A 25,829-nucleotide genomic window follows, 5' to 3' on the forward strand; every position below is an offset into this window, starting at 1 on the left:
ATTATGTTTATCTACTTTACCATGATGTCAATCATCATGATTATCCCCCTTACCATCAAGTGTCTATTATGTTTATCTACCCTTTTACCATGATGTCACTCATCATGATTATCTCCCCTTTAGTCGTCTTTATGTTTATCTCCCTTTTACCATGATGTCACTCATCATGATTATCTCCCCTTACCATCAAGTCGTCTATTATGTTTATCTACCTTTTACCATGATGTCACTCATCATGATTATCTCTCCCTTACCATCAAGTCATCTATTATGTTTATCTCCCTTTTACCATGATGTCACTCATCATGATTATCTCCCCTTACCATGATGTTCCTCACCATGATTATCTCCCCTTACCATGATGTTACTCATCATGATTGTCTCTCCTTACCATTAAGTTGCCCACCATGATTATCTCCCCTTATCATGATGTTCATCAGTCATGATTATCTCCCCATACCATGATGTCTCTCATCATAATTATCTCCCCTTACCATGATGTCTCTCATCATAATTATCTCCCCTTACCATGATGTCTCTCATCATAATTATCTCCCCTTACCATGATGTTCCTCATCATAATTATCTCCCCTTACCATTAAAGTCCCCACAATGAGTATCTCCCCTTATCATGATGTTCCTCATCATAATTATCTCCCCCTTACCATGATGTTCCTCATCATGATTATCTCCCTTTACCATTATGTCTCTCATCATAATTATCTCCCCTTACCATGATCTCGCTCATAATTGTCCACTCTACTGGAATCTTCCATTGTAGTGTTTCCCACAGCTATCCTCCCCTTGGCTTGTAAAAGATTCAGCAGTAAGCTTAGCTTTTAGTCAAGATGTCTGAACGTCTGCACAATCAACAATTATCTTAGAAAAGTCATGGCAATCATTATGTTTCAAACGAGGATTTTATCCTAACTCGTTTATCATTTAATAACTGCATTACGGAAATATTAAAAAATATTTAAATGTTTTTGTATACCCATTTTTTTGTGATTTCTTTCCTTACATTTCTAGCAAATCTATGAAACTTTGATAAATGTGACATAAAAAGAACTTCTATTCTTCTGAATTATGATACAGCAATATACCTATTTCTCTGTAGCCTTTTGGTCAGATTCTCAGCTTCAACATTCTACAAAACAAAGAGATATCTATAAATATGTATGTCAATATGACTTTAAGTGTGTGCAGATGTTTCAGGTAATTAATCTTTTGTTATATGTTTAGTCAGGTAGGTAATCAATCTATTGATGGTGAATGATCGCTCTGAAAAGTGGTTTGTTTGTGTAACTTTAGCAAGGAACTTAAATTATGTGGCAATAGTGTCGGAGAATATTTGTATTAGATATGGACAGATAGAATCAGCATGGGTTTATAAAGAGTAAACACCTCCCTGACAGAATCAGCAGGGTTTATAGTGAGTAAATACCTCCCTGACAGAATCAGCAGGGGTTTATAGTGAGTAAATACCTACCTGACAGAATCAGCAGGGGTTTATAGTGAGTAAATACCTTCCTGACAGAATCAGCAGGGGTTTATAGTGAGTAAATACGCCTCCCCTGACAGAATCAGCAGGGGTTTATAGTGAGTAGAATACCTCCCCCGACAGAATCAGCAGGGGTTTATAGTGAAGTAAATACCTCCCTGACAGAATCAGCAGGGTGTTTATAGTGAGTAAATACCTCCCCTGACAGAATCAGCAGGGGTTTAATAGTGAGTAAAATACCTCCCTGACAGAATCAGCAGGGGATTTATAGTGAGTAAATACCTCCCTGACAGAATCAGCAGGGGTTTATAGTGAGTAAATACCTCCCTGACAGAATCAGCAGGGTTTATAGTGAGTAAAATATCTCCCTGACAGAATCAGCAGGGGTTTATAGTGAGTAAATACCTCCCTGGACTAAAGAATCAGCAGGGGTTTATAGTGAGTAAATACCTCCCCGACAGAATCAGCAGGGGTTTATAGTGAGTAAATACCTCCCCTGAGCAGAATCAGCAGGGGGGTTTATAAGTGAGTAAATACCTCCCTGACAGATATCAAGCAGGGGATTTATAGTGATGTAAAAATACCTCCCTGACAGCAATCAGCAGGGCCGGGTTTTATAGTGAGTAAATACCTCCCTGGACAGAATCAAGCAGGAGGTTTATAGTGAGTAAATACCTTCCTGACAGAATCAGCAGGGAATTTATAGTGAGTTAATACTCCCTGACAGAATCAGCAGGGGTGTTACCTCCCCAAGTGAGGGTATTTTACCTCCCTGAACTATCAGCAGGGGTTTATAGTGAGTAAATACTCAGAATATCCTGGGGTTTATAGTGTAAAAACACTCCTGACATGAATCAGCAGGGGTTTATAGTGATGTAGTGACCCCGACAGAATCAGCAGGGGTTTATAGTGAGTAAAACCTCCCTGACAGAATCAGCAGGGGTTTATATGAGTAAATACCTCCCTGACAGAATCAGATATGAAACCTCCCTGACAGAATCAAGGGGGTTTATAGTGAGTAAATATCCCTCTAGTGAGAATTATGATACCTCCCTGACAGAATCACCTATGAGTAAATTCCCTGTAGCAGGGTTTTTTGGTAAATATTCCCTGACAGAATCAGCTTCAACATTCTACCTCCCAAAAAAAAGAGATATTTATAGTGAGTAAATATGAATGATCAGAATCATGGTTTCAATATGAGTAAATACCTCCCCTGACAGAATCAGCAGGGTGTGTGCAAAATTCAGGGGTTTATAGTGAGTAAAATCCCTGACAGAATCAGCAGGGGTTTTTAGTTAAATACCTTGACAGAATCAGGTAGGTAATCAATCTATTGAATCAGCAGGTGATATGATACCTCTGACAAAAGGGGTTTGTTTGGTATACCTTGACAGACCTTATCAGCAAGGAATCAGCAGGGGTTTAATTACCTGTGCAATAGGGGAGTCGGAGTAATACCTCCCTGACAGAATCAGCAGGGGTTTATTGAGTAAATACCTTGACAGAATCAGCAGGGGTTTATGTGAGTAAATACCTCCCTGACAGAATCAGCAGGGGTTTATAGTGAGTAAATACCTCCCTTATAAAGAGTAAATACCTCCCTGACAGAATCAGCAGGGGTTTTTAGTGAGTAAATACCTCCCTGACAGAATCAGCAGGGGTAGTGAGTAAATACCTCCCTGACAGAATCAGCAGGGTTAAATAGTGAGTCAATACCCTCCCTGACAAGAATCAGCAGGGGTTTATAGGTGAGATAAATTACCTCCCCGACAGAATCAGGCATGGGTTTATAGATCAATAGTGGAGGTAAAATACATCCCTTACAGAAACAGTCATGGTTGTGAACAGTTGAGTACAAACCTCGCATCGCCAGAATCATGCAGGGGTTTAAAGTAGAGTAAATAACTCTCTGCTGGACAGAAACAGCAGGGGATTTTTATAGAGAAGTAAATACCTCGCTGACAGAAATCAGATCAGCAGTGGAATATTTTATATGAGTAAAAACCTCCCCGACAGAATCGCAGCAGGGTTAAAATGTGATTAAATAACCCGTCCCTGACAGAATCAGCATGGGTTTATAGTTAGAGAAACATACCTCCCTGCCAGAAACATGGCAGGATTATATATGTTGAGAAAAAACCTCCGCCGACAGAATTCCGCAGGGGTTTATCGTGAGTAAAACATAATCACCCTGACCGAATCATCATCAGGGTTTTAATAGGAGAGTACATATGCTCCACTTGACAGAATCCAGCAGGGGTTTTTATAGGTGAGTAAATACCACCCGTGAAGTGAATCAGCAGTGGATATTTAATGAGTAAAGTTACCTACCCCGCTGACAGAATCATCAGGGGTTTAATAGTGAGTAAATACCTCGCTGACAGAATCTATCAGGTGTTTTAAATATTGAGTAAATAAACTCCCTGTACAGAATCATCGAGTGGTTAATAGTGAGTAAAATACCTTCGCTGTACAGAATCAGCATGGGTATTATAGTGAGTAAAAACCTCCACCGACCAGAATCAGCAGGGGTTTATAGTGAGTAAATAACCTCCCTTACAGAATCAGCAGGTTTATGGTAGTTGAGTAAATACCTCCCTGACAGAATCAGCAGGGGATATAAGTGAGTAAATACCTCCCTGACAAGAAACAGCAGGTGGTTTATAGTGAGTAAAAACATCTCCCGGACAGTATCAGCAGGGGTTTATAGTGAGTAAATACCTCCCTAGACAGAAACAGCAGGGATTTATAGTGAGTAAATGACACCTCCCCTACAGAATCAGCAGGGGGTTCTATAGTTGATAACTAACTCCCTGACAGAATCAGCAGGGGTTTATAGTGAGTAAATACCTCCCTGACAGAATATCAGACAGGGGTTTATAGTTGAGTAAATCCCAGCTCCCTGACAGAATCATCACGGGGTTTATAATGAGTAAAAATACCTCCCTGACAGAATCCTGCAGGGGTAGTGCCGCGAAATACCTCCCTGATCAGCGGGTATATCTGTGAGGTAAGGTGGGGGGGTTTATAGTGTCCGGTGTGTCTGCTGACATAATCAACAGGGTTTTATAGGTGAGTAACTACCTCCGCTGACAGAATCAGCAGGGGTTTAAAAGTTGAGTAAATACCTTTCCCTGACATAATCAGCAGGTGGTTAATAGTGATGTAAAAACCATCCCTGGGACAGAATCAGCATAGGGATTATAGTGAGTGAAATACCTCCCTGAACAGAATCAGACAGGGTATTATTTATAGTGAGTACATGACCTGCCCTGACAGAATTAATATCAAGGGGTTTATGAATTAAATGTTTTCCTGACACATGAAAAATTATTACAAAGAAAACTAAAGTCTTCATTAAAACCAGTATATTATCCTTAATATACTCTTGTTTCTTTATTGCACATACACTTATTTTGGTAAAACCATGTACATATGAGGGCAGCCTTATAAGTTATTTTGCCTTTACCTCAGATCTGTGTTTAACATTCATTTAAAAACATTATTTTAAAGTACACAAAAAGGGCATATGATTTAGTTTACTTTAAAACTCTAAATGTCTAAACTTAAATGTCTATAAGCCTTAGATAGTAAGTCCAATTTGAATTATCATTAACAGAGATTATGTAAATTGGACAGAGGAGTCACTCAGCAAAAAGTTATGCCCTAGCTTGACTCTGTGTATTCTATAAAGAAAGTTCCTTCCCATGACTACTAAATGGACAGAATATTATACAATGAATAAGGGGAATTTATGGAATGGAAGTTTGAATGAAATGGTTAGAGTGGTCACCCACTTGATAGTAGGGGCCCTACCTGTATCAATAGTAAACTTTACGCTGTCGCGTTGTATTAAAAAATAGTTGAGTAAAGAAATATGACAGAAATAAATTTAGATAATTGCATGAGTTATAACACAACAAGAAAGGCCTGTAATCTTTCACTTGGTCTGTGAAGCCATGTATGTGTTATGGTATTTATATATCCTCAAGGACAGAAGGATGAGATTACAGAGGGACAGACAGGAGGTTGGACAGAAGGATGGACAGAAGGATGGACAGAAGGACGGACAAACCACAGATTAAAGGCAATCTGAATAACCCACCATGTGATAATGGTGGGTTAATAACGAGCATAAATCACATAATTAAATCTTTAATGCAAGGTAATAAATATATATAAATATCCAATAGCAGGTCTGTACAAATGTATATTTCTGTTATATTTACTGGCACGAAATCCTCAAAGGCAACCTGTCTATAGTGACCATTTTCTTTCTCCCCTTTAGTGGTTATAATAGACAGGTTTGTACGTACAACTAAATTTCTAAATTATCAAAACAAAATAGCTACCTGTTGGTCATTTTTGTTTTAATTCAACAGGTAACATAAAAGATGTCACTGGAATAAATTTGATAAAACCATCTTGAATTATTGTTAATATCCTTATATACATAAACAGGGGTCGACATTAAGGCTTGTCCGCTTGTCCTGGTACCAGACCAAAATGCTGTCGGACAAGTTCAAATGCTGAAGTACTTTTCCGACCGGACAAGTGGGTTGCTCAGTCATGAAATCAAATTTTATTTATTGACAATTTATCTCACAAAAAATATATATATTTCAACAAAATTTCAAGAATTTCTATCAAATTCCTGATGATGTCACTTACATTTTCATATGTCACATCACCGGTTTTTGTGTATTCATCAGATTTTTAGAAGCATTAAAAAAAACATAAAATCTGCAATTCTATCAATGTGTTAGACCAAAAATTGCAAGATCAAAAGGTTGAAATTATATTCGGACAAGTGCATTTACGACGAACTTGTCTGAAAGGGCAAGTGTTGAAAAAAGTTAATGTAGACCCCTGATAAAATTGATTTTGAACAGATTACCGCAGTCACCAGTGATGAATTAGCTTAAGTGCATTACAGTGCTAATAGCGCTAAAACCCTAATATTTACAGTCCTTAATAGTTTGATTACCTTTATCTTTTCCCAACTTCTTTTATCTTTAGGATATGGAAGTACTGGTACTCTGGTATATCTTCTTGTTTTCGTGATTTCCAGCTGTGCAAATTCTTCCCTCATAGAGTCCTCAATATCTTAAAACATAAAATTGTAAGTATTTCAGTAGTACCGGTATGTAATATCTTGATACAATTCATTATCTCGATTTTGTTGTTAACAGGAAAAGAACCCAGCTTCTCTTTAAGGAATTTTTTAATATTAAATTCCCGATAGGAAAATTTTACAGAAGCTAATTAAGGAAAATAATCTTCACATTTTTGTGATTTCCAGCAAAATCTTTCCTCATAGAACCCTCAATGTCTTAATAAATACTTGAAATATTTCATTAATTACTAATATGTAATGCTTTCCTATGGAGAATTTTAAGTTAAGGAATTCCTTATGAAATGTTCATGAAACTAGTACTGGGCCCAGGCAAAATTTAACCTATCAAAGCCCTTTCTCAGGTCAAAACAAATTAATAAATATAAAAAAAAAGACTTCAATTTTCAATGAAACACTTCAATCAAGTCAAAGGTGAACTCATGTATGCTTAATATAAACAAGAGGCCCATGGGCCTTAACTGTCACCTGATATTTGATACAAATTAGTTATGTCATTTACTAGCCAACTGATGCCTTTTGTTCAGGTATTAGGAACATAGATCTAATAGGTCTTCATACAAAGTTTCATTAAGCTTGGTTGATTTTAACTCAAGTTATCGCATTCACAAGGTCCCATAATAATGATTAGTGCAAAGGGCAATAACTCCGTAAATTACTGATGAATCACACTGATTTTCGAACTCCTCAGAGATCTTTTCAATGTTAGTCTACAAACACCAATTTTAGTCTTCAAACAAAGTTTCATTAAGCTTGGTTTATATTTACTCAAGTTATCACGTTCACAAGGTCCAATGATAATTATTGGTGCAAAGGGCAATAACTCCGTAAATTACAGACAAATCAAGCTGATTTTTGAACTCGTCTGTAATATTTTAAATGTTAGTCTACATCAACAGTTTCATTAAACTTGATTTATATTTACTCAAGTTATTGTGTTCACAAGGTCCAATAATAATTATTAGTGCAAAGGGCAATAACTCTGTAAATTACTGTCTATTCAAGCTGATTTTTGAACTTGTCCGAGATCTTTCCAATGTTAGTCTACAAACAAAGTTTCATTAAGCTCGATTTATATTTACTCAAGTTATTGTGTTCACAAGGTCCAAAAATAATTACTAGTGCAAAGGGCAATAACTCTGTAAATTACTGTTGATTCAAGCTGATTTTTGAACTTGATTGAGATCTTTCCAATGTTAGTCGACAAACAAAGTTTTATTAAGCTCGATTTATATTTATTCAAGTTATTGTGTTCACCTATGGTCAGTTGACCTAAAAAAATGAAATCAAACCTAAACGCTAACAAGGTAAAAACATTTACATACCATACTTCCACAATGGATACTGGATAATCTCGCCTAAAGCAACAGCGTGGCCATCATTGAAGAGTGAAACTTTCAGTCTAAGAATTCAAACGATGTTCAAATGAGTAGTTTGTCAAAAAAAAACAAATTTGTGCTACGGAGACATTAATATTTCGCCAGTAAACAAGAATGTTCTGATACATGTAGGCAAACAGTACACTTTTCAAGACTTCAGTCTGAAAATGTGTGTTATCTTTTCTCCACATTATATTCTGGTTTGATGGTTTAGAGAGCTTAGTATCAATGAGAAAAAAAACCCAGCTGTCTATCAATTTCAGTAGTACTTACTTAGCCCTTAGTTTATCCTTGGGGATCAGCTTCGGCACAAAATGTAGTTTCTTCAAAATCAAATGGTCAGGTGTATTTTCCGTTCTTCTCATGGCAGCCTCACTGTACTCCCTGAAAAACCTCAGAAAATGAACTGCTTCCAAAAGGAAACAAGAGTTGTTTGAAAACAGCAAAGTTCGCCTCTGGCCTTGCACTAAAATTTTACCCTGGTCATTTCTCCCAATGGGCCTCTTGAAATTATTAAAATCCAGCATTTGTTTCCTTTAAATGATTGTCGTTACCCATCACAACAATTATAAACCATAACTATTGCAGAAATCAATGTCAATTATTATGAATAACAGTATTTATCCCATAACTATGCATGTTTCACAATGGAAAAAATCATGTAATATATCCCATAGCAGGTGATTATTATTGATGTTTTCACAACAAAGTGTCACTACGGCAACTCTCAATTTGGTCATATTCAATCTCTATTGATTCCAATTGGCTTTCAAATTTAGACTACATTTTATAACGATTATTCTTTGAAATTGCAATTATATCAAGAAGATGCTTATTTAAGTAATAAACAACAGAATATTGCCTCTGTATCTGGGTAGGGTATTTTATGGCAGAAAGACTATGTTGCAATATACATTGTATATGGTGGCTTTACTAGCATCTCTGAATATTACAAGTAACAGGTGATTGCCATGGACATTAAGTTAGGGGTAAGCAAGTTCTCTTAAGTATGGGTTTCAAAAGGCAATTTTTATTTCATTTTTCCAATCGATAGTTGTGTTTGAAAATTAAGAGAATACACAGTGTATAAAGTAGATTAGAGACTGTATCAGACTTAGTCCATGATTAACGTATTCGACCCACAAGCACCCAGCTTGGGGATAAATATTGGATTAAATTGAGAAGTCCTTAATTTGATCAGATACATGTGGTCAGGTGTATTTTCCGTTCCGTTTATTTCTTCCGTACCTTTCAAAAACACTGTAGGACCAATATACACCAATTTGCAAAGGAAATGGTATTAATAAAGAAAATATTTGTATTTCAATTGACATTTTATAAAGATTTAAGGCAACAAAGTTTGTATGAGACAGGTATTGGTTGTCAAATTTTTGACATGAATGCAACATACATTGGTGTACTTGCATATTAATGAACACGAATGCAAAATCAAAGTTGACATTACCTGTCAGATTGCAGACACCGCCAAGTCCTTAACCTCTGAGATATTTTCTTTCTGATCTCCTTTCTCATTTCAGGTGAATCAGTGGCTGGGCATTTTTCCTGAATCTGGAAACAGAAACAGAAAATTCAAGATGGTTTGTTCCAGTCCGTGTTTGTGAGGTCCAAAATATTCAAAAACATAAACCATAACCCAAATCTATCATGCATGTATTCGAAGGAAGCAACTGTAAAAAGAATATCAAATAAAGGTGTCCAAAGCAGAATGTCTATGAAAACAATTAGTCGCAAATTAAAGTGTACCATTATTCTTTGCACTCCCCTGATGGTGAAACAGCAAAAAGCACACATAAATTAAGACACCAAAATGATATATTCAGAAAGTTTTGGAAAGTTTATTTGAACAAATGTTTTGGAAATGTCGTCAGTAGAACTGGAGAAGTTTAAGATGGAAGCAGTAAAGGCCAACTTTGAATTTTAGAATGACAAAAAATAGCAATACATGTACTTGTTCTGGACTATCTGGATATCATTCTAGCCCAATCCCACCAGTGGTCAATGAAAAAAAAAAAATGAGAAAAGTTTACCGACGAAAACACTATAGACAGATAGCAGGCACACTGAGATGGACAACTCACAACTCACAATGGATGTTGATAAAAAAAGAAATCATTGACTTACATATTTCATTAGCTTGTCCGTCTTCTCCTCTTTCAGGGTTTTCACCCCAAATTTTTCTATTCCTTTTCTGACAAGTGTCTGTTAAAAAAGAAAAGTAAATCATTTACAAAACATTTTAATACATGTAAATTTTAAAAGGACAATATTCAGTGATCTAATTTTGTTACATAACCACGAAGCAAAATATGGCATAAATGTATTGTTCTACATTCCTTTATATCGATAGGAGTTCAAAACTAATCATGTCGGTTTTTCATTGTTGCGGGATCTATATGTTTATCTTCAAATTTTTTTTCTTTTATCAAAACAAGTTATGGGCAAAAATTTACATGGCATAGGGAAACGCCAAAACACACCAAAATTTAACCAACCTATTTTGACACAAACACGCCAAATTTTCACCGATGGCAAAATATCCCACTTTACGGTATAAATGATCTACCAATACATAACTCTGCGATCCAATACCATGATAAATCAACCTCTAATGGAATGGCATTTATAGTGCGACTTTTACAATTATTTATGGATCTTATGATTTAAAAGAGGGAGTGTAGCAGGAGAAAAACCATCAACCTTCAACGTAGAAGTAGAATGATAACCATGGTGGTGTCAATAAAACCTCAACTCACATTTAAGGAGGATTTATCCAACGATTCCAAAATTTCAGATTCATCCGATTCAGCGAATTCATCTGATTCTGATACTTCCAGATAATCACTGTCGCTGTCATTGTTTACATTTACATCTTCTAAATCACCATCTGTGAATAATCATATCGATCAATAATTCAGTATCAATTAATTTGTACAAAAATCAGAGAAATAAATACAAGGTTACTAAACTAAAGTCTTGTTTTACTCAGTGCTTATTTAGGTCCTACAGATTTTCAACTTTATAGTTAAAGTCACCTATAAGAACTGATTCCACTTTTGAGGTGGGGAAAAAGAAGTGAATGTACCTGCCTCTGTAAACATGAATTAGATGTAATCATTTATCTTGCCTGTTTTCCAAAGGTTAAAAGTCCATTTGACAAAAGGAAAAGATTGGCCTCATTTATGTAATAATAAAAGTAAGAACATGACCTTGTATGATAGATTTAGACACACTGTCAAAAAGTAGATATTAACATTGTTTCTCCAATTCCTCAAAAATAACCAGGTTTTCACCCCCATAGAACTAGCCTATAAGATAAAATATTTTCTTTGTCTATGATGTTCTGATGGATACAAAGTGTATATTGCCAAATTACCAAACATTTTCAATTAGTTATTAATTCTCAAAACCCATCCTTTGTATGTCTCTCCCCTTACCTTGATGTCACTCATCAGTTATCTCCCCTTACCATGAGGACACTCATCATAGTTATCTCCCCTTACTAGGATGATGCATATCATGATTATCTCCCCTTACCATAATGTCACTCATCATAGTTATCTCCCCTTACCATGAGGACACTCATCATGATCATGTCCCCTTACTATGGTGTCACTCACCATGATTATGTCCCCTTACTATGGTGTCACTCATCATGATTATCTCCCCTTACTATGGTGTCCAACATCATGAGTACCTCTCTAGCTTTACCATGAACTGTCCCAACATGATTATCTCCCCTTACCACACTATAATAATTATCTCCCCTTACCGTGACTTGTTTCATCCATGACCTCCATAATTAAATCCTTCTCCTGAATGGCCACAGCTTCAGCAGTAATTTTAGCATCAGTCAATATTTCTGAAATCTCACTGCTACTCTTACGTCTGAAAATGTTGCAGAAAATAGTTAGCTATGTGAACTTAACATTGCAATAAATACATTTTCCTTTTCAAATGAGGATTTCATTTCATCTTTGTAAACATTTTATGACTAAATAATCAACAAATTCAATATTAATAACTGTTTTGAATTGTAGCAAGACATCAGCAAGTCTACAGATCTTTGGTAATGTGAGATTAACAACATATACTTTTATGAATGTTTTGAATCTGTAATGAACTCACCCTGATCTCTGTAACTGTCTGGCCAGTCTCCCAGTGCGCATATTCTGAAAACATCAAGATCAACCAGGAATCTTTATAACCCATGTTGAATGATAATAAGAATACAAATAAGATTGTACAACTAATTAATTAATACCATGTTCGAAATTAACTAAGAGCCTTAAACTAACTTTTAAAATTAATATTTGCCCCTTGATTTCCCCGACAATAAGTATGATACAAACAAAATATCAGTGATACATATTATTACCTTCAGAGACGTAATTCATAGCAATTCAGCCATTTAACATCTTTTGGCCCCAACTTACAGCCTAAATATACATATATATATATATTTGCATATTTTTTAACCATTTTCCAAGGAATTCTATCAGACAAATTTGGTCATGTTTACCGATTAAAGGTCATATTCTGATCAGTGGTTTCAAACACGAAATCAATTTTGCGAATTGTTGATGACAGGAAGTCGAGGATATGGTATAAACTCATCTTTGTCTGTTGGACCAGGTGAGCTTACAAACACAATCCACCCAACACATTCAAATACTTCAAATATCATGTGACAAACATCAAACAAACCTTTAGAAATGCGCTGTGACTACACAGATCCTTCAGTGGCCAAATTATTGTATTTCCTTTCTGAAAGCAAAAACGAAATCAATAGTTAAGTAAAGAAATTTTATATAACAATATTTTCAGTAAATGCAGTAACAAGAAAGTATAGTTCTGTTCACTGTTACTTTATCCTAATCCATGTCATAAGACAAAATGGTCATTGCCAGTACATAGATCTAAATATAACAACAAGATCTGGATATAACAACATTGATAGCTATATAGTAACCACTGAGTATCAAGGGTATTTCTTATCACCGTTAATTTGATATATGGCAACCAGATGGCATCTGACATTAATAAATTCTCCTAATTGTAAATTACTAGTTTTCTGTCTGTTGAAGCCCTATATGGCAATTTCGACCTTAATCAGACAATTTAACAAGAGACACAATACAACACTATCAGAGTAAACAGTAGCTGAAACTTAAGGCAATACAAGGAACTCTTTTATAGAAGCTACAAGTTTCTGATATATCTGATAACTTCAGAATTAGATCAAGGTGTTTCATTTAAATAAACTTGGTAGCCCTTCATCCCAGCAATCTACAGGCCAAAGATAAGGTCTCTTGGAGTCATAGTTATTCACAAGAAGTTACTCAAATGTTTAAGCATATTAACCCCTACGACCTTGAATGATGATCAAGGTCATTCTCATTGGACAAAGGCTCTTAATTCATCTTAGCATGCTTCAGGACAAATATCAGTACCCTGAAACCATTACACCTTTACATAAGCCAAGCAGAAGCGACATTACAAATGTCAACATCATTTTTTTATTGGCTGATAAAGTAAATTTTAAACCTAATGAAAATGCTCTGTACATGAAAAGTTGAATTATGTTGGTATATATAATACATCTGTTCATCATATGAAATATAAGATAGGTCTGCCAAAGGAAAAGGCATAAAATATTATTTAATGATAAAGATCTGGCACGAATAACGCTAAAATCAGATTATTGATCAGATACATACATTTACAGTACTTAATAGTTTGATTACCTTCATGTTTGCCCAACTTCTTTTATCTTTCGGATATGGAAGTACTGGTACTGTCACATTGGTGAATTTTCTTATTTTTGTGATTTTCAGCTGTGCAAATTCTTCCCTCTTAAAATCCTCAATGTCTTAAAATAAATATTTGAAATATTTCATTTAAAGATGCTCCACCGCCGACAGAGCATAAATGATATTAATCACTTGAACAATAATTGGTGTTTAATCGTGTATATATATATATTTACGCAAAAACTCTACTGCATGGCTGTGACAATTGTGATGAAGAAAAAAATACATATTTATTGCAATGCATATCAGAATATATATCTGAAACTAAAAGATTTTTTTAGATTTTTCTACTATGATAGGTTGGGGAGATACACTAATAATAATATTCATTCATAATGTAATGTTAAATGTTAAAATATTTTGTTGATACACGTAATTGTACTATACCGGATTTGTTTGGAGATGGCTAATATAGGCTTTGCCTGTTGCCAAATCCATTTGCATATTATTTGCAATAAAATTTGTTGAAATAAGAAATAAGAAATAAGTATATATATGCCTAATTAACACAAAAAAAAAAATCCTTTTTCGGGATGCAATTAATCATTTTTTATATTTTTAACTTGAAGTAAAATTAGAAGCTCAAACTTTTCAGTGGTGGCAATGGTGTAAAGTAATAAACTTTTGTAACTGAAGAAAAATACTAAATCGTCTGCTTCTCTTTTTGATAGTGAAAAAATACCATTTGTCAGCGGTGGAGCATTTTTAACATAAATCAAATGTTTATTTACATAACGCGGGTTGACTATCACTGCGCCAGACGGCTAAAGAGTGAAATGAATCTTCACTGTTAATATATTGTATACACAAAAAGTCTTGAATTGTTTGGTGTTGTACCATCATCTTAGGTCATCAATGTAAATTTTCTTATATTATCAATATTTTAAAAAAAAACCTCTTCTTTTTTTTTCGTTCAGAAAGGTAGTGGTGTTTCAAAAAGGTAGTGGGCCTTTAATATGTAAAATATGGAATCAAATACCTAAACATGAATTATGTAAAACTTTTACCCACCATAAGTCTGCAATGGATACTGAAGTATCTTGCCTGTAGCAACAGCGTGGCCTTCATGGAAGAGGGAAACTTTTAGTCTGCGAATTCAAACGAGAATGTTCTGATAGAGTAAACAGTAAACTTTTCAATACTTCAGTCTGAAAATGTGTATTATCTTATTCTCCATATTTTATTCTGGTTTAGAGAGCTTGTTATCAATGAGAAAGAACAAGTTGACAATTAATTTCAGTAGTACATGTACTTACTTGGCTCTTAGTTTGTCCTTAGGGATCGGCTTGGGCACAAAACGTAGTTTCTTCAAAGTCTTTAAAGTCAAAGAAGTTTCAGCTCCTCTCGTAGCATTCTCACTGTTCCTCCTGAAAAACCTCAGAAAATGAACTGCTTGCAGAAAGAAACAAGAGCTGTTTGAGAACAGCAAAGCACGCCTCTGGCTTGCACTAGAACCTGAAACTGGCCATTTCCAATCCAGCATTTTCTCCTCTTACAATCCAGCATTGTCTTCCTTAAAATATCGATTCCCATCACAACAATTTTAATTAACCCCAAAATGTCATTTGAACAAGATGGTAATTCTGCCCACTGGGCCTCTCCATGTTCTGAAAATCTAGCATTTTCTTCCTTTAAATGATCGCACATACCCATCAAAGATTATAATCTATAATTGTTACAGAAATCAATGTAGAATTGTTATGAATAACAGTATTACAACACTGTTGTCTTGCACTTAAACCTTAACCAGGTCATTTCCATCGTTGAACACCAATGCCAGGGTGATTCCATAAGCACCTTTCTCTTCAATATGAGAGCTAAAAAGACATCCTATTTTCAAAACAAATTTTCATGATTCAACAAGAAGATGGGTTTAAAAATTGAGAAAACATACAGTGCATATTAGATAAGAGACTGGATCAGAATTAGTCAATAATTTACTGTATATAACCAACCAGGCAATACGCAGGAAATAACAGTATTTGTACATTAATCTGCATTTTTTAAAGATTTGTTAAAACATGTGGAGCCGCGGTGGCCGAGTGGTTAAGATGACCCGACATATTACGACAAGCCCTTCACCTCTGGGAAGCGGGTTTGAATCCCATGTGGGGCAGTTGCCAGGTACTGACTGTTGGCCGGTGGTGTTTCTCCGGGTACTCCGGCTTTCCTCCACCAACAAACCTGGCACGTCCTTACATGACCCTGGCTGTTAATAGGACGTAAAAATAAACAAACCAATCCCCCCCCCCCCCCCACCCGTGTGTCAGAGAAGAGTATTGGTTGTCGTATTTTTGACATGAATGCAACATACATTGGTGTACTCACATACATTGAGCACCATCTAATATGTAAGTAGTTCATATGTATAAACTCTGAAACAAAACCTAAGTTGACCATCAAATAATTATGTAAGTAGTTCATATGTACAAACTCTGATACAAAACCTAAGTTCACCATCAAATGTGTAAGTAGTTCATATGTATAAACTCTGATACAAAACCTAAGTTCACCATCAAATATGTAAGTAGTTCATATGTATAAACTCTGATACAAAACCTAAGTTGACCATCAAATATGTAAGTAGTTCATATGTATAAACTCTGATACAAAACCTAAGTTCACCATCAAATATGTAAGTAGTTCATATGTATAAACTCTGATACAAAACCTAAGTTCACCATCAAATATGTAAGTAGTTCATATGTATAAACTCTGATACAAAACCTAAGTTCACCATCAAATATGTAAGTAGTTCATATGTATAAACTCTGATACAAAACCTAAGTTCACCATCAAATATGTAAGTAGTTCATATGTATAAACTCTGATACAAAACCTAAGTTCACCATCAAATATGTAAGTAGTTCATATGTATAAACTCTGATACAAAACCTAAGTTAACCATCAAATATGTAAGTAGTTCATATGTATAAACTCTGATACAAAACCTAAGTTCACCATTTAAATAATTATGTAAGTAGTTCATATGTATAAACTCTGATACAAAACCTAAGTTCACCATCAAATATGTAAGTAGTTCATATGTATAAACTCTGATACAAAACCTAAGTTCACCATCAAATATGTAAGTAGTTCATATATATAAACTCTGATACAAAACCTAAGTTCACCATCAAATGTGTAAGTATAGTTCATAAATAAACTCTGATACAAAACCTAAGTTCACTATCAAACATGTAAGTAGTTCATATGTATAAACTCTGATACAAAACCTAAGTTCACCATCAAATATGTAAGTAGTTCATATGTATAAACTCTGATACAAAACCTAAGTTCACCATCAAATATGTAAGTAGTTCATATGTATAAACTCTCTGATACAAAACCTAAGTTCACCATCAAATATGTAAGTAGTTCATATGTATAAACTCTGATACAAAACCTAAGTTCACCATCAAATATGTAAGTAGTTCATATGTATAAACTCTGATACAAAACCTAAGTTCACCATCAAATATGTAAGTAGTTCATATGTATAAACTCTGATACAAAACCTAAGTTCACCATCAAATATGTAAGTAGTTCATATGTATAAACTCTGATACAAAACCTAAGTTCACCATCAAATATGTAAGTAGTTCATATGTATAAACTCTGATACAAAACCTAAGTTCACCATCAAATATGTAAGTAGTTCATATGTATAAACTCTGATACAAAACCTAAGTTCACCATCAAATATGTAAGTAGTTCATATGTATAAACTCTGATACAAAACCTAAGTTCACCATCAAATATGTAAGTAGTACATATATATAAACTCTGATACAAAGTTCATATTACCTATAGCTGGGCCCGCCAGATTGCAGAAACCTCAGAGTCCTTAACCTCTGAGACACCTTCTTTCTGATCTCCTTTGTAGTTTCAGGTTTAATGGCCTCAGTGGATGGGCATTTTTTCTTAATCTGAAAACAGCAACAGAACATTTAGATGACTTTGCTTGCTTCAGAGATTTTTCTGTCTGAAATATTTAATATGCAAAACCACAAACCATTGAAGCTATTAATGCATGTATACAAAGGGAGCAGCTGTAAATACAGTATCAAATGAAGGTTTCAAAAGCAGAACGTAAATGAAAATAAATTGCCATAAAGCTAAGCAATATCCTCTGCACTCTGCTTTTGGTATGAAAACCTAATAATATCTAAGGTATATAAGGTAATATCTAATATTTAGCTCGCAGTCGCAACTAAGGCAATAACCTAATTAGCATACAGAAAGTTTATTTGTAGCTCAAAAATGAACAATAACTAGGTAATTTTTACTTTATTTCCATGGTAACAGAAAAAAAAATGAAATGATGATGGAAGCTAAAGGAATAAGTATAACACTAACCTAATATATGCAAAAAGTTTTTTGAAGTCAAACATTTTGGCAGAAAAGCAACTCGGCAAAGATAATAATGTAATAGACCCGATCGCGAGGGATGCCGAAAAATATCCATGTATATATAGGTCCATGTATTTTAATGTGCTGCCTGTCCTGCTTTGTCAATGGATTTCATATCTATGACATGACACAAGAGAAAAGTGATCTTTAATTGAAGGATTTGACATATCTTATGTCATACAGAATTAAATATACAAAACCATAAGTATGTATATGATTCTCATTGACAAAAGTTTATGATTAGAAAAAAGTTATATACATTATCTGAATATATACTACACAAATGTTCAAAGCAATCCAATATTTACACCCTACCACAGCACTTCACAAAGTTTAATTATCATTCATGGCTTATTGAGGTAAAAAAATAATAATACTTTATAAAATATCTACCTCACATTTCAACCATACTCAGTTGAAGTTGAGAAGCTTAAGAAGGCAGCAGTGAAGGCCAAATCTTTATTTTAGAATGACTACAAAAAGCAATGCTTGGTCGATCACGTCAGAACCATCTCAATATGATTTCAGCTCTTCCCCATTGTTGACCATATGAAAGCCATTTAAAATGAGAGAAGTTTACTGACAAGACACATAGCAGGCACACCAAGATGAACGATGCACAATGGAAGTTGGTCATTCCCATTCCCAAATAATAATTAACTTACATATTTCATTAGCTTGTCCATCTTCTCCTCTTTCAAGTTTTTCAACTTAAATTTTTCTATTCCTTTTCTGACAAGTGTCTGTTGAAAAAGACAACAAAACGACTTTTTGAAGTATATGTATCAGTACGTATATACCTGTACACTGGATATAGCTACTAGTGGATGAACAACAGACCAGTAGGTTTTGCAAAGATTTTCACTATTCCTGCGTTTTGACTGAATCTAATAAGAGACAAAATAAAAACCATTGGTGGTATGCGTCAAAAAAAGCTCAACTCACATTCAAGGCGGAATTATCCAATGTTTCGAAAATTTCAGATTCATCCGATTCATCCGATTCATCTTTTTTATTCATCCGATTCATCCTTTTCGTCTTCTGGATCACCATAAATGTAATAACAAATCATATCTGTATAAATTTATCATAACAAGAGGTCCAGAGGGCCTGTATTGTTTCTTTTCTGAAGGAATTTAACGATTTACCTCTAATTTCCAATTCTTTTTGCTCCAGGGGGTCAGAGCAATCGTTCCCGTTAGCAATCGTTTATCGTTAATCGTTATCGTTTGCATTAGCAATCGTTAATCATTAGTTGCGTTTATAATCGTTTGCGTTAGAAATCGTTTGCGTTTATCGTTAGCAGGATCCACTTCTGCTAACGTTAACCACTAAAAATAGAACCAAATGCCGGTGAGACGCTTTGACGATCCGAATTTAATGTTCATTACTTTTCTCCTAAGATATTAAGTTTACCGCTTCGTGTAGAAGCGATCATCGTAACATCTATGAAATAAAAAAACAAGAGGCCCAGAGGGCCTGTATCGCTCACCTGGTTTGTAATGCCAAGTAATGTTCTGAATAAAGGATCATTGTTTCTTTTCTGAAGCAATTTAACGATTTACCTCTAATTTCCAATTCTTTTTGCTCCAGGGGTCAGAGCTAAAATATATACAAACACTGGTTAAATTCCATGCAGAACTCTATGATAAGAAGCGATTTAAAGACTTTACCCCTATTTCCCCTATTGGGCCATGCCCCTCCTGCCCTTGAGGGGTCAGAGCCAAAATTTTTACAAACTATGTTCCCCATCCTCAACGGATGTTTCTTGCGAAATTTGGTTACATTCCATGCAAAACTCTATGACTAATAGCGATTTCAAGGATTTATTTCTTTTTCCCCTATTGGGCCCTGCCCCTCCTGCCCCAGGGGGGTCAGAGCAAAATTTTATACAAACTCTTGTTCCCCTTCCCCCAAGGACGTTTCTGGCCAAATTTGGTTACATTCCATGACTAGTAGTGATTTTAAGGAAATGTTGAGGGATGGACGATGGACCACGCGCCATGACATAAGCTCACCAGGCCTTTGGGCTAAGTGAGCTAAAACCAGAGAAATACATTCAAGGTAACATAAATCAAGATATATCTGATATATTTTATGAATTATACCATGAATGAAGGTCCTTTGATCCCTACCATGCTACAAATCTAATATCCAGTCTCTAGAACTCTTAATTATTTACAAGAAGTTGTTTAAAGATTTTAGCTTATTGACCCCTGTGACCTTGAATGATGATCAATGGCATTTATTTGAACAAACTTGGTAGCCCTTCATGTCATAGGCCCAATATCAGGTCTCTAGGCCTCTAAGTTATTCTCAAGAAGTTATTGAAAATTTTGAGCCTTTTTGACCTGTGACCTTGAATGATGATCAAGGGCATTTGTTTGAACAAACTTGGTAGCCCTCCATCCCAGCATGTCACAGGTCCATTATCAGTTATCTAGGCCTTTAAGTTAATCACAAGAAGTTGTTTAAAGAGTTTAACCTATTTGACCCCCGTGACCTTGAATGAAGCTCAAGGTCATTCATTTGAACAAACTTGGTAGTCCTTCATCCCAGCATGCTACAGGCCCAATATCAGTACCCTGGGCTTTCTGGTTCTTCAGAAGAAGTCATTTAAAGATTTTAACCTATTTGACCCCTGTGACTTTGAATGAAGGACAAGCTTGGTAGCCCTGCATCCCAGCAAGCTACAAGCCCAATATCATTACCCTGGGCTTTCTGGTTCTTCAGAAGAAGTTGTTTAAATATTTTAACCTATTTGACCATTGTTACCTTGAATGAAGGTCAAGGTCATTCATTTGAACAACTTGGTAGCCCTTCATCCTAGTATGTTACAGGCCCAATATTACCCTGGGCTTTCTGGTTCTTCAGAAGAAGTTGTTTAAACATTTTAACCACCATTGTTACCTTGAATGAAGGTCAAGGTCATTCATTTGAACAACTTGGTAGCCCTTCATCCTAGTATGTTACAGGCCCAATATCAGTACCCTGGGCTTTCGTTTCACAGATGTAGAATGCTCCATCAGCAAATCATTGAAGCTATCTTCATCACCTAAATTTTCATTTTCATATTATTTATCAAATACAATTATAAAATTTTAATTATTTAAAACTAGTTATAACATAACTTTCTTTTTCATCTTTCTGATGAAATGAAATAATGCCGGCATTAAAAACTATAGAACCTAAGGAAATTAAGACACCTTAAAGAAATCAACATGTATATCAAATAGTTTTCCAATAGCTTTGGACCTCACCAAAAATAGCAAAGGGAAGACATAAATTTGCCTTAAAATCAATGGTTATCTCCCCTCTGTATATGATTATCTCCCCTTACTACATGATTACCTCTCTTACCCTGATGTCCCTCAACATCCATCTTGTTTGAAGGCCCTTCTAAAGCTGACACTCCTAAGACAACAGTCTCTGTCTCCTTATTCAGAGATTCAGCAGCAGTCTCATTTTCTGTCAAGATTTCTGCCAATATATTGTTGGCTTCACCTGTTCCAACACTTGATCTGAAAAATGAAAAAAAAGTATTGAATACTTAATGTAATTTAAGAGTCCTGGAAGTAGTTAAGTTCATAGTGATTTCATTTCAATACATTGACTTAATTATTGGTAAATTGTCAGTAGTTCAACACATCTGACAATCTACTACTTGGTTGTAATGGTCTAGTAATTAAACATATATCTTATAATCTACAACTAGCACTCCATTCCTAGGCTGTGGTGGTCCAGATAAAGAGAGTTGTCATTCTACCACTAGCCCTCCATTCCTAGGCTGTGGTGGTCCAAATAAAGAGAGTTGTCTTTCTACCACTAGCCCGCCATCCCTAGACCCTGGTGGTCCAGATAAAGAGATTTCTCATTCTACCATTAGCCCTCAACCCTAGGCCGTATTGATCCAGATAAAGTGAGTTGTCATTCTACATCTAGCCCTCCATCCCTAGGCCGTTATGGTCCAGATAATGAGTTGTCTTTCTACCACTAGCCCTCCATTCCTAGGCTGTGGTGGTCCAAATAAAGAGAGTTGTCTTTCTACCACTAGCCCGCCATCCCTAGACCCTGGTGGTCCAGATAAAGAGATTTCTCATTCTACCATTAGCCCTCAACCCTAGGCCGTATTGATCCAGATAAAGTGAGTTGTCATTCTATCACTAGCCCTACATCCCTAGGCCGTAGTGGTCCAGATAAAGATAGTTGTCATTCTACCACTAGCCCTCCATCCCTAGGCCCTGGTGGTCCAGATAAAGAGAGTTTTTATTCTACCACTAGCCCTCCATCCCTAGGCCGTAGTGGTCCAGATAAAGAGTATTGTCATTCTACCACTAGCCCTTCATCCCTAAGCCGTAGTGGTCCAGATAAAGATAGTCTTCATTCTACCACTAGCCCTCCATCCCTAGGCCGTACTGGTCCATATAAAGAGAAATGTCATTCTACCACTAGCCCTCCATCCCTAGGCTGTGGTGGTCAAAATAAAGATAGTAGTCATTCTACCACTAGCCCTCCATCCCTAGGCCGTGGTGGTCCAGATAAAGAGAGTCTTCATTCTACCACTAGCCCTCCATCCCTAGGCCTTAGTGGTCAAGATAAACAATGTTGTCTTTCTACCACTAGCCCTCCATCCCTAGGCCGTACTGGTCCATATAAAGAGAAATGTCATTCTACCACTAGCCCTCCATCCCTAGGCTGTGGTGGTCAAGATAAAGATAGTAGTCATTCTACATCTAGCCCTCCATCCCTAGTAGTCATTCTACCACTAGCACTCCATCCCTAGGCTGTGGTGGTCCAGATAAAGAGATTTCTCATTCTACCACTAGCCCGCCATCCCTAGGCCGTGGTGGTCCAGATAAAGAGATTTCTCATTCTACCACTAGCCCTCCATCCCTAGGCCGTAGTCGTCTAGATAAAGACAATTGTCATTCTACCACTAGCCCTCCATCCCTAGGCCGTAGTGGTCCAGATAAAGAGAGTTGTCATTCTACCACTAGCCCTCCATCCCTAGGCCGTAGTGGTCCAGATAAAGAGAGTTGTCATTCTACCACTAGCCCTCCATCCCTAGGCCGTAGTGGTCCAGATAAAGAGTATTGTCATTCTACCACTAGCCCTTCATCCCTAAGCCGTAGTGGTCCAGATAAAGATAGTCTTCATTCTACCACTAGCCCTCCATCCCTAGGCCTTAGTGGTCAAGATAAACAATGTTGTCTTTCTACCACTAGCCCTCCATCCCTAGGCCGTGGTGGTCCAGATAAAGAGAGTTGTCATTCTACCACTAGCCCTCCATCCCTAGGCCGTGGTGGTCCAGATAAAGAGAGTTGTCATTCTACCACTAGCCCTCCATCCCTAGGCCGTGGTCGTCCAGATAAAGAGAGTTGTCATTCTACCACTAGCCCTCCATCCCTAGGCTGTATTGGTCCAGATAAAGAGAGTTGTCATTCTACCACTAGCCCTCCATTCCTAGGCCGTAGTGGTCCAGATAAAGAGAGTTGTCATTCTACCACTAGCCCTCCATCCCTAGGCCGTAGTGGTCCAGATAAAGAGATTTCTCATTCTACCACTAGCCCTCCATCCCTAGGCCGTAGTGGTCCAGATAAAGAGATTTCTCATTCTACCACTAGCCCTCCATCCCTAGGCTGTCGTGGTCCAGATAAAGAGAGTTGTCATTCTACCACTAGCCCTCCATCCCTAGGCCCTGGTGGTCCAGATAAAGAGAGTTGTCATTCTACCACTAGCCCTCCATCCCTAGGCCCTGGTCGTCCAGATAAAGAGATTTCTCATTCTACCACTAGCCCGCCATCCCTAGGCCATGGTGGTCCAGATAAAGAGTATTGTCATTCTACCACTAGCCCGCCATCCCTAGGCCATGGTGGTCCAGATAAAGAGAGTTGTCATTCTACCACTAGCCCGCCATCCCTAGGCCCTGGTGGTCCAGATAAAGAGAGTTGTCATTCTACCACTAGCCCTCCATCCCTAGGCCGTGGTGGTCCAGATAAAGAGAGTTGTCATTCTACCACTAGCCCTCCATCCCTAGGCCCTGGTGGTCCAGATAAAGAGAGTTTTCATTCTACCACTAGCACTCCATCCCTAGGCCGTGGTCGTCCAGATAAAGAGAAATGTCATTCTACCACTAGCCCTCCATCCCTAGGCCCTGGTGGTCCAGATAAAGAGAGTTGTCATTCTACCACTAGCCCTCCATCCCTAGGCCGTGGTGGTCCAGATAAAGAGAGTTGTCATTCTACCACTAGCCCTCCATCCCTAGGCCGTGGTGGTCCAGATAAAGAGAGTTGTCATTCTACCACTAGCCCTCCATCCCTAGGCCCTGGTGGTCCAGATAAAGAGAGTTGTCATTCTACCACTAGCCCTCCATCCCTAGGCCGTAGTGGTCCAGATAAAGAGAGTTTTCATTCTACCACTAGCCCTCCATTCCTAGGCCGAAGTGGTCCAGATAAGGAGAAATGTCATTCTACCACTAGCCCTCCATCCCTAGGCCTCGTGGTCTAGATGAAGAGAAATGTCATTCTACCACTAGCCCTCCATCCCTAGGCCTTAGTGGTCAAGATAAAGAGAGTTGTCATTCTACCACTAGCCCTCCATTCCTAGGCCGTAGTGGTTCAGATAAAGAGAGTTGTCATTCTGCCACTAGCCCTCCATCCCTAGGCCCTGGTGGTTCAGATAAAGAGAGTTGTCATTCTACCACTAGCCCTCCATCCCTAGGCCCTGGTGGTCCAGATAAAGAGAGTTGTCATTCTGCCACTAGCCCTCCATCCCTAGGCCCTGGTGGTTCAGATAAAGAGAGTTGTCATTCTACCACTAGCACTCCATCCCTAGGCCCTGGTGGTCCAGATAAAGAGAGTTGTCATTCTGCCACTAGCCCTCCATCCCTAGGCCCTGGTGGTTCAGATAAAGAGAGTTGTCATTCTACCACTAGCACTCCATCCCTAGGCCCTGGTGGTCCAGATAAAGAGAGTTGTCATTCTACCACTAGCCCTCCATCCCTAGGCCCTGGTGGTCCAGATAAAGAGAGTTGTCATTCTACCACTAGCCCTCCATTCCTAGGCCGTAGTGGTTCAGATAAAGAGAGTTGTCATTCTAACACTAGCCCTCCATCCCTAGGCCCTGGTGGTCCAGATAAAGAGAGTTGTCATTCTACCACTAGCCCTCCATCCCTAGGCCCTGGTGGTCCAGATAAAGAGAGTTGTCATTCTACCACTAGCCCTTCATCCCTAGGCCCTGGTGGTCCAGATAAAGAGAGTTGTCATTCTACCACTAGCTTGTCTTTTTACTATTGTGTCGGTCTAACCGTTGGCGATGACAGTGATGTACTCGCCGCACAACTTGCGCAATACTATTGCATACTGGGTTACAATATAATGCTAAACGCGAGTTGATTGGTTGGTGGGCATGGCTTATATCGTGTGATATTTGTGACCTACGTGTGATAGATCTATCCTGAACTCACCAGGTATTACCGTACTCCTAAGATCAAAATCTATCCTGAACTCATCGGGTATTACCGTACTCCTAAGATCAAGATCTATCCTGAACTCATCAGGTATTGCCGT

The 25,829-nt window shown here is 37.1% G+C and overlaps 1 protein-coding gene across 1 annotated transcript in view; it reads right to left on the minus strand.

Annotated features, from left to right (window-relative positions):
* The window catches only part of LOC138308778 (uncharacterized), a 43,980-nt gene that overhangs the window by 7,246 nt on the left and 10,905 nt on the right, over positions 1–25,829 (minus strand). The window contains exons 9-25 of the mRNA XM_069249797.1: positions 21,613–21,782; positions 21,252–21,316; positions 19,207–19,302; positions 18,927–19,004; positions 17,656–17,777; positions 15,105–15,215; positions 14,860–14,936; positions 13,783–13,907; positions 12,743–12,802; positions 12,164–12,207; positions 11,808–11,923; positions 10,792–10,922; positions 10,160–10,237; positions 9,483–9,586; positions 8,291–8,401; positions 7,964–8,040; positions 6,492–6,610 (exon numbers count right to left, since the gene is read on the minus strand). Of these exons, the coding sequence (XP_069105898.1) occupies positions 6,492–6,610; positions 7,964–8,040; positions 8,291–8,401; positions 9,483–9,586; positions 10,160–10,237; positions 10,792–10,922; positions 11,808–11,923; positions 12,164–12,207; positions 12,743–12,802; positions 13,783–13,907; positions 14,860–14,936; positions 15,105–15,215; positions 17,656–17,777; positions 18,927–19,004; positions 19,207–19,302; positions 21,252–21,316; positions 21,613–21,782 (1,684 nt within the window). The remainder of the gene's footprint in view (positions 1–6,491; positions 6,611–7,963; positions 8,041–8,290; positions 8,402–9,482; positions 9,587–10,159; positions 10,238–10,791; positions 10,923–11,807; positions 11,924–12,163; positions 12,208–12,742; positions 12,803–13,782; positions 13,908–14,859; positions 14,937–15,104; positions 15,216–17,655; positions 17,778–18,926; positions 19,005–19,206; positions 19,303–21,251; positions 21,317–21,612; positions 21,783–25,829) is intronic.

The sequence above is a fragment of the Argopecten irradians genome, chromosome 1, assembly GCF_041381155.1.
Source record: "Argopecten irradians isolate NY chromosome 1, Ai_NY, whole genome shotgun sequence".
In the NCBI taxonomy this organism is placed as follows: Eukaryota; Metazoa; Mollusca; class Bivalvia; order Pectinida; family Pectinidae; genus Argopecten; species Argopecten irradians.